The 13,221-nt window shown below is 39.2% G+C and overlaps 1 protein-coding gene across 2 annotated transcripts in view; it reads left to right on the top strand.

Moving 5' to 3' along the window:
* Positions 1 to 8,157: 8,157 nt before the first annotated feature.
* The window catches only part of adcy6a (adenylate cyclase 6a), a 60,914-nt gene continuing 55,850 nt past the window's right edge, over positions 8,158 to 13,221 (top strand). Inside the window, exons 1-2 of one of the 2 annotated variants that reach the window (XM_085394807.1) lie at positions 8,158 to 8,364; positions 12,856 to 13,113. In XM_085394807.1, the coding sequence (XP_085250933.1) occupies positions 13,094 to 13,113 (20 nt within the window). In that variant the 5' untranslated portion in view covers positions 8,158 to 8,364; positions 12,856 to 13,093. Of the gene's footprint in view, positions 8,365 to 8,476; positions 9,712 to 12,855; positions 13,114 to 13,221 lie in introns of those variants that run through there. The other variant, XM_085394808.1, reaches the window with a different exon arrangement.

The following is a 13,221-nucleotide window of genomic DNA, read 5'->3' as shown; positions in this document are numbered from 1 at the left end:
GTACAGGTCCGTACTAAGTGTGAGACTCTGCCGGGGGTGTCGGCGTTGATTAAAATGACACAAAAATCAATTCAGACCTGCTTACAGGCAACATTTGGCTTCTTTCTTTTTTAGAAGTGCCTGGCTTCAAACAAACGCCGTGTTCCTTCTCGTCTGTGCATAATATTTGCTTGTCAAAGAAGGATTCAAATAGTTGAAACCGCAGTCAAATAAATGTGGAACCTTCAAAGAGGGCAGCTTTGAAGTCATATTTTAGAGGAGAGGTGGATTTTAGTTGAACGGGTTTGTTTTTCTTTGATCACCTTTGCCTCAGTAAAAGTGGTACTTTCTCACGAGGCATCATTTATAGTGCTTTATTGGTGATTGATAATAATTTATAAATACATTATAGGTCATTTAGGAGCTATTAATCACAGATACCCAGCAGTCTAATAGATTACGTAGTGTGAACTTGGATTATATGAAACCTAGTTAAGATCATTTCAAAATTAATCCATCTGAAATCAGTAGGTTTAGATTAATGCAGGCGTGCAAGCCAGGACTGGCCTGCTAAATGTTCCAGTATGATCGACTAAGATGAGATAAGATAAGATAACCCCTTATTGTCATTGCACAGTCATACCTAGTACAATAGTACAACGAAATTGGAAACTGTCCCACGTCGACACTAGGCACAACTAAACACAACACAACACAACACACCTTTGCAACGTGTAAAAACTGAGGCTAGACTTTGCATTGCAATTTGCACCAGGAAGCGCTGTGGTGCAAGTAATGTCTAGTAATGAGAGTTTTGTCATAAATTTAGGTCACTTTTGCAGCTTTCTTCTTTTAAAACCTTCTATACCACACTCAAGATTGACGCTGATGTGTGTCTTTAGGTTAGATAGTTAAGATAATAGTATCTCTTTGTTATGACAGTAAAAGACATATTGGTGAAATTGCACATGATCGGGTTGATTTAATAAGGTTACAAATCCTGTCAAATTATCTGTAGTACAAAGAGTAGGCCTGTCTGTGTGCAACAATACAGTGCACATTACTAATGCTGAGATGTGTTCAGTGTAAGATTTCTAACTGACCAAAAAAAACCCAAAAAAAACCAAAAAAAAAACCTGAGGGTTACTTTTGTCATAGGATAGTATTCTGTTGATCAGACAAAAGACCTGGGCTGTAGTTTCAGTAGGTCAGGCAGGTCTTGGCAGTACCTCAAGACCTCAATATGAAAAAGGGGATGGGAAGCAGCCAGTTGGGCAAGTAATAGATCAGGGCAGGGGTGGTGGAAACCTGCTCCAGCAGTATGGTTCGTGTGCAACGGCAAGGTCTGTGTACACAATGCAAACCAAAAGTGCTCTATTGCTTTTGTCAATGCTAGAGAGAAGTCACGACAGCACATGGACCCAGCAGTGGGTCTTCTTGCAGCAACCTGGGACTGGCAGAAAGTTGACCTGGGGAGACACCATAACCTTGACAAACCTCAGACCTGATATGGTGCTAATATCAGACTCACTGAGGCAGTTGGTGGTCCTGCTAGAATTGACCATTCCCTGAGAAGACCAGATGGAAGAGGCTTCTTGCCAAGTAGAAGAAGCTTACAGGTGAAGCAAGGCATGGAAGACCCATTGTACCTCACTGTACTAGCCCATGAAATTGCTCAGGATCAAGGGACTGAACATCATTAATGCACCCGAGAAGACATCAAGATGGCTGTGGACCAAAAGGGGAGATCTGCAGATGACTTAAGCCACCTAGACACAAGCTGGAGACTGATCACCCGTGGCTAGGTTGCCTGGGTACTGGTGTCTGATGTTGAAAGACCTGAAACACCTGATGACGCTGGGTTTGGTTGCACTGTGGGTTGTTTGTTAAAACAAGCACTCTCATCACTACCTTTTGTCCCCAAAATAATTAAAAATGTTATTTACTGTTATTTGTTATTAATGTTGCTGTTTTGTCGAGCAGTCTTTAGGGTTTCCATGCAGAAGTGCTTTTTGAGCTGCACATTTCTCATTCAACTCAAATAATTGAGAAACATGTATATAAGAGAATTTAGTAATTTGAGAATCACTTTCCACCACTTTCATATTCTACAAAAATCTGCACAACTTTTTTTTTTTTCTTGGTAGTGATTTGCAGTTTTCCATTTTTGACATTTTTCTTTCTTTCGCCCTTTACCCCCAGTACAGGCCATGAACAAGACACCTCCAGAGTTTTCCCTCTGGGGAGAAAACACTCTTCCTAAAGCTAACACTACACATAAACTACACATTTCCTATCAACCATAATAAGAAATAAAAGTGAAAATATAAAATTGAAAGGATAAGTGAGAAATTAAGTGCTATGATATCCCAGGATAATCAATATTTTATGGTATCTTAGATGGGAAAGGGTGGAACATAAAATTGAAAGTTGAAATAACAAATTGATTTCCCTTGGACTGAGTGTCAAAGTATGATTTTTGCCATTACACCTTTTAATCTTTAGTGTAAAATTACTTCCAATGCATTCGTAGATAAAGTGTAAAAAGAAATTGCAGCAGTGAGACCTCTCAACAGCAAACTGCAGCAGCAACAATTTCATAACCAATGAAAACAAACTGAAATTTTACCCTTACGAGGACATGTATATTCTGAAAACTGAACCACAGTAGATGATGAATAGCCTGACCTGTCTTAAGAAAAAAAAAAGTTTAGTTTTAACAAAATGTGTCAGTTTTTCCACATTTGGTCAGTCAGCTGTCATTACAAAAACAAAACAAACGTTTCTACAGTAACTACAAGTCACTCCTTATTTTAACCACCTTACTTTGGTGTGGTATAGCAGAAAATGGGAAATGAATTTGTCAGTAAGAAAGTGATGTAAGTGATCGTGATTCAAATCTCCGGCTTGGATAAACAACCACTTTCATAGCACGACACCATTCTTCATGACTTCCTTTCCATTCTCCACCACGCTCCCTAGAGTAAATACAGTGAAAACTACAGAAACCATGCACACCCACCTTGTCTGCATTACAAAGTCATCCTGTTTGGCTGGATTGGGCTTTTTTTTTTTTTTTTTAGTCAGTTTTCAGGTCTGTGGGTCATATGTTTGATACCCCTGGGTTAAATCTTTTATTTCTCAATAGTTAAAAGTGTGCAAATATAAAGTGATCAGATGGCCAGCAACTGAATTATGTGTGTTGACTGTAAGTTATGCTTCCAATAGTTTGCCTGCTTTTAAGACCACAGTTTGTCAAGAGTTGGTCTGCTTTGCTGTTATCATTTCACATTGAGGATGTTAAAAGACAAGGACTATAAGCTGTAAAAAGCCCATTACAGCTCTATAGCTAGTTGAGTTACAGGCAATTTTTAACCTTTTTGTAAATTCAGTAAAGTCATAAATACCCAAAAAGTGACACATCCATGGTGTTTTCATTTGTGATATAGTCAAATTTTATTCAAATTAGTTACCATCCTGTAGCTGTTTTGTCTGCCCGATGGCTTTTTTAAGATGCATGCATGCATGCAGATCCAGTTTCTCTTCCTGTTGTTAAATGTGGACCTAAATATGAACAAGACCTTTAGAAGGTAAGATGTTTAGTTAGCCACACTTAGCAACAATCAGCTGTCTGTGTATCCTGTGACACCAGCTGGCAGTTTGCTATTCAAACTCAGAAAACCAAAGATCCTAAAGCTAAATCTAAACAATAACATAGCTTTAACAACACCAAGCTTTGACTTGAATTATTTAAGCACTTTAAAAACTACAGGTGAACTTTGAATGGCTTTTATTGACCAGTTTGAGCTATAAGAGGCCAGGATTACGGCTTTCTTTATGCTGACATAACAATTCAGTGTGTCAATATGTTTATGCTAATTTGGTTAAAATGACAGGAATATGTTCCATGCGATAAAAATTTTAAGTGCAATATTAAACATAATAAATTCTGACATGGACACAAGTTGTACCACCAAGTCTCTGATGATTTTATAACTAATCGATTTTACCACAAAAAACCCTTAACTAACATCTTTTAAAAATTTGGAGTTCATTTATTTTTGTTATCTAGCATTCGTTTCATGTGTTGTCTCTTTAGGACAGTAACGTATTAGATTATGTCTATTATATCGCAGTTACTGGCATAACTTTAAAAGATGGTTGTGGGACTTGGCGTGAAGTACATCTGTGTTCTGGGCACTCAAGTTCAAGTTTACAGCTTAAATACCAGTGTTAATTTAAGCTTGTCCACTGTAACCTGCTAATTTCTGTTTGTTTAAGGCTCAGTTTTATGAGTTGTCAGCCTTTGTAAACACCACTGTAGTGTCCTGTCTGATTTAGTTTAGGCACTGACGATAAATCAGGAGGCACTGCTTAGAAACCAAACCCTGTTCATCTCCAAGAAATGACTGTGATTACAGAGTTTACAGGAGCTGTTGGATTTTACTGTAAACTTATATTATTTTGGTTGTTTTTAATTAAATCAGAAGCAAGTGGAAACTATATACAGAACAAACATTGTTTAAAAGCTGATTCCATTTGATTTTTACAGAGAAAGCTGTGAGAGAACTAATTATATTGTTTTGAATGCATCTATGTACTGCGTTTAGCAGGTTGTATTCTTCCAAAGAAGGCATCAACCCTCTGAGGTCCACATGTAAGTCGGAATAGGTGACAATCCTAACCTTAACTTTAACTCTAAACCTAATCCAAATATATAACTCTTTATATAACTTTTTTTTATTTTGTATAAATTATTCATTAAAGTACAATTGGGGGGAAAAAAGAGAAAATAATCAATATAACTGCGCCACATCAAGAACTACTACTCTGTTTAATTTCTAAAAACAAGAAGAAATATGTTACAAGAACAAAATATTTTAACTAAGAGAGTTTTAAATATATATAGAAAAAATTGTAGTATTAGAAAAATGTTTGCGTGATCTTTTTTTTTTTTTTTCTAAGAAAAAAAGGTCAATGCATCATACATACATGCATCATATATACCCAATTAGGGTAAATCAATATAATAAATATTAATTAGCACAACAAATGTAAGCAAGAGTAAATAATTCAGTATTAATCAAAATACACTAGCGAAATAAATGTTCAGTTTTAAAATAAGAATAAGTTATTCAAAAAAAGTTTAACTCCTTCGTCTTTGTTGTGGATTACAAAGACGAAGAAGAAAATATCTCTTCCTCACAATCTTTCAGATCTTTACATATCAAGCATAAATGAGGCTTGTGTGTAGTAATAATAAATTGAGCTTGCCATACAATTATAATGTGAATAGAGCTGCTACAGGTCTTATAGCTTAATTACATAAAGAAATATGCTATTTACCATGTGTAAAATCATGAAATAACATACTGTTAAGATTTTTGTTTTTTGTTTTTTTTAATCATCTAAGAGTCTTTTTTTTTTTTTTTTTTTTGGGGGGGGGTCCCCCATTCTGAAACCAAACCATTGGTTTTGAGTCATTACACAAAAAATCTGTGGATGTCTCTGACCTGACCCTCTCACATTTAGCTGTATTTGTTTGGTACTTTTAGAACTTTGCCATATTTAATGAAGCTATGCAAATCTGTAATGAGTCTTTTTTACTAGCTATACATATTTTCAGAGTAACAGGCCCTGGGGTACATGGAGCGTCTACATTTTGTTCTTTTTTTAACTTTAACATTTTTCCAGCATGTTTGAGCTCTTATAACTTTGTAACGCAGGTGATAGGCATGTTACATTTTTACAGCTGAAAAATACATTTAAGCTCTGTTAAAAGCTGGAACTAGTCCGACTTTTCAATGTAAAGCCATTGGTCTAACAAAGAGTAAAAGAAACAAGCATTGGCACCCAGGATGTTTGATCTGTTTTCTCATATTTCACTTGAAAAAAATACCTCAATAAATACATTTTGGGTAAACTTTAAAGGTTGTCATGTTGTGTAGGTCTTATAGCTTATGGCTCTGAAACAGAAGAACAATCACATTTTCTATATAAAAATTCAGACAGTTAAGTCCTGAAGAGATCTTTCGAAATCCTTGCAATGTGAGCACACAGAAGGGATTGCAGAGATCAAATTAACACAATACTGCTTTTCGCTGTATGTCTGTCTCCATAAATTAAAAGATAATAAATACAATTACTACACTGGTTAATTCTTTACTCTCTCACAGATCACAGCAGGTGTTTGACCTGCCCGGCTTGCTGCAGACTTCACCTCTAGAGGGCGTGCCGATTGAAAGCGGGAATGAGAGTGGTGTGAGCAGCAGCGGCGCGCCTCGGCGGAGCGGAGCTGCGCCAAGCAGCCAAAGTTAGACAGCATTACGCCGGAAATTAGAGGATTTTCATGTCAAAATAAAAGCCGAAAACGCCACAATTGGAACGTGCGAGGACCACAAGAAGTGAATAAGCTGATGCAATAGTTGAGATTTAATGGAATAAAACAAGATAGGCGTGAAGAACAAACCTTCATACTCATTTTAGTCAATTTTCTTTTAGCTGCTGTCAAGGTCTTTTTTTTTTTCTTTTCTTTTTTTATTACTGGATCACTAGATTAAATGAACACCCAGATAAGAAGCTATGCATTAAATATTTATATAAATGAATGTAGTTCTTTTAGTTATTCATCAACTTAATCATTAGAAAACTGGGTGTTGCAAAAATATTGTTTAACTTGCTGCTAAAACTTGTTTTAGTTTGTAAAAGAAGGCCTGTTGTTCTCATCCACAGAAATCCTTACATGCGTACTATATGTAACACTGAGGTAAACTGTGCTTCAAAGCTATTGCTTATTTTTTTACAAACACAGACCTTCATGTTTGTCTAGAGCCCCTTATGTTTTTATTTGCAATATAGTTTTGATTAAAAAACCCATCATGGGTCTTTGAACTTTACTGCACAGAAGAAGTTTAATACTAAAAGAATGGATTCCGATTCTGCTTCTGAAACTGGGCTAAAACCTGCAAAGAATCACATTAGTCCTGTATTTTAATTAGGGGTCAAATTGTTTAACAGCTGGCTTGCATCAATGCGATAATATAACTCAAACAGAATTCATTATGAATGCTTTTTTCTAGTATGCAGGTGAAATCCTATTATATCCTGTGATCAGACTTTGTAAATTTAAGATATTTGGATGGTTTAACTATATTTTAAAAAAACGACACACCAATAATGTTAAAAGTTTTCTATCAGAATCAGAAAGCTTTAATAATCCCTAAGGAAATTATGTGGTTACAGTTGCTCCAAGACTGTAACAGTAACAGACTGAACAAAATGAAATAATGCTGTATATTACAAAGTTTACAAAGTATAAGGAATAGTTGTAATTATAATGATTTAACTTGGCAAGAGTCACATACATTATGTTCACCAAATATAACAGTGGTTCTAAAACATTTTCTATGATGTCACCCTATAGAAACCAAAAACATTCAGGGCCTCAGGGGTGCAAGTGAATTTACAGGTAAATAAAGCATCAGCAAAATGCTGCTTGTTTCTCACCCTTAAAGATAATTTTCAATCAGTTTGGTTTCACTTCGCACTTTTCCACTGATCATCTGAGCCTCTAACACTTCGATAACTACTGAATGTTTGTTTATCAGAAGCATGCACAGTGTGAGTATGAGTGACAGCACTGGCTGATTTCCAATCCTCTGCTGGGATTTCAACTTCATACTTTTACTTACATTCTAGCGGTTTTTTATATTAATGCTAAATACAAAATAAATCAGTCATTAAGAGTTTAAAAACAATTATAATCACAGAAAATATCCATGGGAAAATAAAACAACAATAATTTACATACATTTTATAACTATATTTTGCAAAAAAAAGAGCAAAGAAAATAATAAAGGTTCTAAACAGTCTTTCTCGTGCAGCCCCACAAGTTTGCGCCCTTTTTGACAGACGTAAACATTGGTCCTGACTGACCTCTGCCTCTTTAAACATCAGCCTAGGAACGCAGTTTGCCAGCAGATCGTTTTGTGCTTCGTACATAACCCGTGCTGTGTTAAGATCAACTAAATCTCTGAATTGTAAGATGTGTAGTTTTTATGTTCCTTCTGTCAAATACGTTTAGGATTCTTCTGCAGCGGCAGCAGCATTTGAGTTTGAAAACCGTATACGGAAGTGTGATGTTTGTACTCCCCCTGTCTTGACAGTGGTGCTGGGAGCCGAGAGGGTCAGGGGGAGGAGAGGCAAGGGAGTGGAGCGAGAAGACGACAGGAGGAGATCCACCACAGGGTGACCAATTTAACCGGACCATCCTTGGACCGCTAGGCTACAAATGGTCCTCCACCCTGGGCGCCACCACCGACAACCACCGCGCCGAATCGGATCGTGTGCTGCGCTCCTGTCGGCGGATAGAAAAAGATGATCTCGGTGAGTCCGTCCTTTTTTTTAAAAAAAAACTGCTGCTGCTGCTGCTGCTGCACACCGCAGGCCGACATATATAAAATATGTTCTCCTGTCACACAAACGTCTCGGGCGCTGTTGCGCTGCGCCGCAGACGCCCGTGCCACCTCGCTGTCAGTACTCCATTTGTGCTGAAGTGAATGACATGGCTGGCGACAGTTGCTGCGAGGCCTCTGCTTCACATCGGCGGCGGTGTGGCGGCGGTGGTGGCAGAGGATACGCGGCCAGTACATGTTTTCCACTGGCGGCCAAAAACAACATATCTGTGTAGCAGTGGGGAAAGGATGAGCCGCATCACCGTGCGCCTGTGTTTCCGAGCACAGCTGACAGCGCTGACGGGCTGGCTTGCATCTCGCATGAGGCGCTCATAATGATTCGGATCTTTTTAATGACATAACTTTAAACTCAAACACCTCTCTTTATGCGCTAATTGCCTTTCGAATGCGGTGGATTTCTTTCTTTTCTTTTCTTTCTTTTGTAGGCGATCGCTCGCTTTCCTTGCACTGACTGATGCTGAGGAATGTGCAGCAGTAATAATATAAATATAATGCTAATCTGTTTATTTACCCAAGACTCGTGTTTGTCAGTGCACTAATCCTGTGAGCTATTGCTTTGCTGCAGACTGAAGGACAGAAGAGGAGAAGGAGGAGGGGGGACGACAAAAAGAGAATAAATCGCTGACAGAGGCGTGTTGTGTCCTAAGTTGAGATACGGGACGCGGCGGAATGGTTTTATGGTCCCCGCTATGGTTGTCACACAGGCCGTGGTGTTATGTAACAAGAAGCCTACGCTGTTTGAATGCGGGCCCTCACACACGGCCTGTCTGTGCATGGCATTTAGGCACAGGATCGCAGGCACATCATCCGCACATGAGCTAAACAGGGCCGCAGAATATGCGTAAATTGCCCTTTCAAAATCCACAGCGTACATTTGGTCCCCCCCACCCACTACCAACTGCTTGATCCTATTTTATTTCCTGCATTTTATCCTCTGGATGAGAAGTGCACCACAGGGAGAAAGAGACGCATGCATACGCGCCCTCGGACATGTCTACTGCCCCGTAATGAGTGACTTGAATGCTCGCTGTTTGTGGCCAGTTGTCCGGTTTAAAATGCCCCTTAGGAATCGGTCGGTCACCCCCCTTCTCACCCCCCTCCCCTCCCTGCCTGTCCTAGAGCCAGTGGGGAGGGATTGGGGGGCGGAGAGTGCAGCCAGGCACCATGCAAACACAAGCGGCTGGCAGCTCCGCGACGTTTGCAAATGGGCATGAGCTGGTCGACCTTGTGCAGGGGAGCGAGGGACGCAGCCGTGGAGGTGGGAGGAGAGGGTAGGGAAGTGTGTGTGTGTGTGTGTGTGTGTGTGTGTGTGTGTGTGTGTGTGTGTGTGTGTGTGTGTGTGTGTGTGTGAGAAAGAGAGAGAGAGAGAGAGAGAGAGAGAGAGAGAGAGAGAGAGAGAAGGGTGGTGAGGTGGTGTTGGTGGTTCTCCTTGAATGTTGTCGATACGCTGCCAGGGAGGAGGGATAGGCTACAGCTCGGACAGATACGTGCCAGCGAAGGCGCATGCAGGCAGCAGGATATAGCGAGGAAAATCTATTTTTGCTTCAACAACACATCGTGCCTCTCTCCGGTGAAAATACCGGCCGAGGAGGAGGAGGCGGCGGGTGCAGCAGCAGCAGAAGCGGCTGTGCGTTTCCTGCGTTATGCGTTCGACTCTGCACTACGGAGCTGAGGGTATCTGGCAGACAGACGTTTTATAACTCAATAAGGGACTGTAACAGTGCTTACAGTGAATGATTACAACGCCAAACTGTTATTGTGTGTATTTTCCATGACATGAGAGCTCTAATAGTGATATCACAACAGGTAGAAACACAATAAATTTGAACAGGTCAGCACAAATTCCCAATTTAATTCCACAGACATGCCCATTTTAACAGACACAGTACTGCACGTCCTAATCCATATTCTTATTCTTGGACTCAGCTAGAGTGGCTCTGGATTCAAAGTTATCCTTTATGTATCATTGCTGAAGTTCAACCACTGTCTGTAAAAACTGGCCACCCTCTGTTTAAACCAGCCATCCTATAATTAATTAAAGCCAGCATGAGTTATTAAACAAGACATTATCTTATACACAGTATAGCAAAATGCAGTAGTGAGTAGTGAAATTAATGATTTTGCTACTTTAGGCATTTGCGATCGAAACAAGAAAACAAAAATAGCAGACAAAAGTGAACTTTTATTAACAGTAATTTGAAAGGGAAGTTGCTGGGCCCATTTCAAGCTTCACAATATTAAACTTGAACTCTGCTAGAGTAGCTTTGCATAATTCAAAGCAGTTTGAAAATAATCCTTGTCTATCTCCTTGGCCTTTGTGCAGTCCCTCAGTTCATTCTCTGTCTGAGACAAGTTGTTATAGCTCATTTCTTCTGTTGGAACATCTGTGTGCCCGACATGACCACAATACAAATGTCTGCTTTTGTTGACATCATACAGAGCCAGAGTAGAAAAAAAAATGAAACATTATTCTGAAGTTCAAGCTTTTGCCTGTCAGGGGTTGGTTTATAGAATTGCTGACCTCATTATTTGAAACTTGCTTTGTCAGGTCATTGTTAGGCCATCTGGGGCTAAGGTTAGGGTTAAGTTTTGGTTAACGACCAGCCTTTTTTTTATGGATTATTTGATCACTTGAAACACCCAAAAGAAAAAGCTTTAAAATGTAAAATTTTCTAGTTTGTGAAAATGTAAGTATTTAGCAGGTGGTCACAACAAAACCCAATCCTAACAGGTTGCAGATTACCTGGTACATGTTAAGAGGTTATCATGTTATATTACAGTATATGTATATATAGTACCAATCAAAAGTTTGGTCATAGTCATAGTATTTCTTTATGATGGAAACAAAAAACATTTCAGCTGTCAGTCACCTACAGCAACTCGAGCTTTCTTCACCGAACTGAACCAGGAAATTGTGCCTTTAGCCAAATATGTGTACCTTGGTTCAAGCTTATTTTGCTGCCAAATTATTGTTCTGGATAAATCATTAACAGCCCAATGAGAGGAAAGCAAAACCCCAAATACACCTTAAACACTTTTACTGCCAGAGGATTGTTTTGAACTTACCAAAGACTCAGGAGAAAGTTAGATTTTTAATACCATCGCATGATGTAAGTCGCCGGCGCAGATAATGTGAAAGACAGCAAAAGAATAATCAATTTGAAGATTCCACTTCCAACCATCACTCGTGTTTTGTTATGACTTTTAATTGTTCAGAATTTTCCAAAACACTTAAAACACACAAATTTTCTTTTTGTGTGTGATGCATGGATACGATTTTCTTTCTTCTGTGGAGCTCACAGGGGTCATTCTCTTGTAAGGTAACATAAAGGCAGGCATTAGAGTGCCATATGCTATGTTTTCTTTTGGTTACCAAATATAACTGATAATAAAAATATGATTATGATTATCAAATTAAATTAGAAGACAAAAAAAAGTTTCTCCTAAACTTCATGGCATTAAGAGAGATGTAATATTCGAGATCATAAACCACATAAAGTAAACATACATAGAAGTCTTTAAAGGTTAATAAAACAGAGTGTGCTCTGAGTGTTGTCCTGTTAGACGGAGAGAAGCAATTTTCAGGAAAAGCACAACTCCAAAAGTTTAATTTCATTTATTCTGGAGTTCACAAAAAATCCCTACTTTTAAATTTTATCCAACCAGACGACAAATTACATGTAAGAAAATGTATGTATGAAATGCTGTGTGTGTTATGTACAACTAAAGGGAAAATATAGGTGAACAACTTGTGATTTAATCCTGCCGTGCCCCAGATCCTGTCATGTTGTATATGCTGCTCCTGTCTTGACAGTGTCCTGTTGTCCGGCTGCATTTATCTCCATTTTTCACTCGTCTGTTTATTGTTGATTGTGATTATCAGCAGAGCTTGAAGGAACCTTTCTGCAGCTTCAAGCCCACCTGCCTTCAAATTTCTGTGTTTATACCAGAGGGTGTTTTGTTTTTTGTTTTTTTTGGTCTTTTTGTGTGTGTGTGTGTGTGTGTGTGGGGGGGGGGGTCAAACGGAGCAGGTTCTGGTTCACCTTAAAAAACCCACACCTACATGCTATTTTGGGCCCCCTCCCCCAGCTCTGAATCCATTTTCAGACTATATCAAGTGTGTCTGGTTTTCCAGGAAATTAGATTTATGTGCATTTTGCTCTCAGTATGATGCATTTTATTTCCTGTCAATTTGCGCATGGAGAAGCTTTTTCCCCCCCCCTCTAACGAGCTATTAAAAGAGCTAAACGTGTGTCAGAAGAGTTTATTAGTATGACTACTAGCATCAGTGACAGGCTGCTTGTGTGTTTCACCTGATTACTTAAAAATGTTTTTTGCTTCACCTTTTTCTGTTTGTCACTGTACAATCTTCTGTGTGTGTTTTTTTTTTTTTTCCCTTTAGACCCAGCAGGAGCTGTGGAGATAGGCCTGGCAGCAGAGACTGGTCATCTTATTAATCTTGGTCTCTGATCACTGGCTCTGGCACAAACATCTGGAGCTTTGTGCGCCATTTAACCCCCATCCAGTCACTCCCACCCTGCGGCCCTGCAGCGTGGCTCCTAAAAACACCTCCTTGCGTCTTCAGAATTTTGTCCACGGGGATAAATGAGTGAACCGGCTGCAGGGGAAAGGGCTGGGACATGTACCAGAACCCCAACAGGTAAACGAACAACTCCTCTACTCCAGGCGAGGCGAGGAGTAAAACGGTGTTTTGGTCCTCCACTGTGGTATCAGTGCTGTGGCTGTTATGTGAACTGTTCTTGTACTG

Source organism: Rhamphochromis longiceps, linkage group LG20 (genome assembly GCF_057381845.1).
Source record: "Rhamphochromis longiceps isolate RC_006_pf linkage group LG20, R_longiceps_female_GT1.1, whole genome shotgun sequence".
NCBI lineage: Eukaryota > Metazoa > Chordata > Actinopteri > Cichliformes > Cichlidae > Rhamphochromis > Rhamphochromis longiceps.
This window is presented reverse-complemented; position numbering and strand designations above follow the sequence as displayed.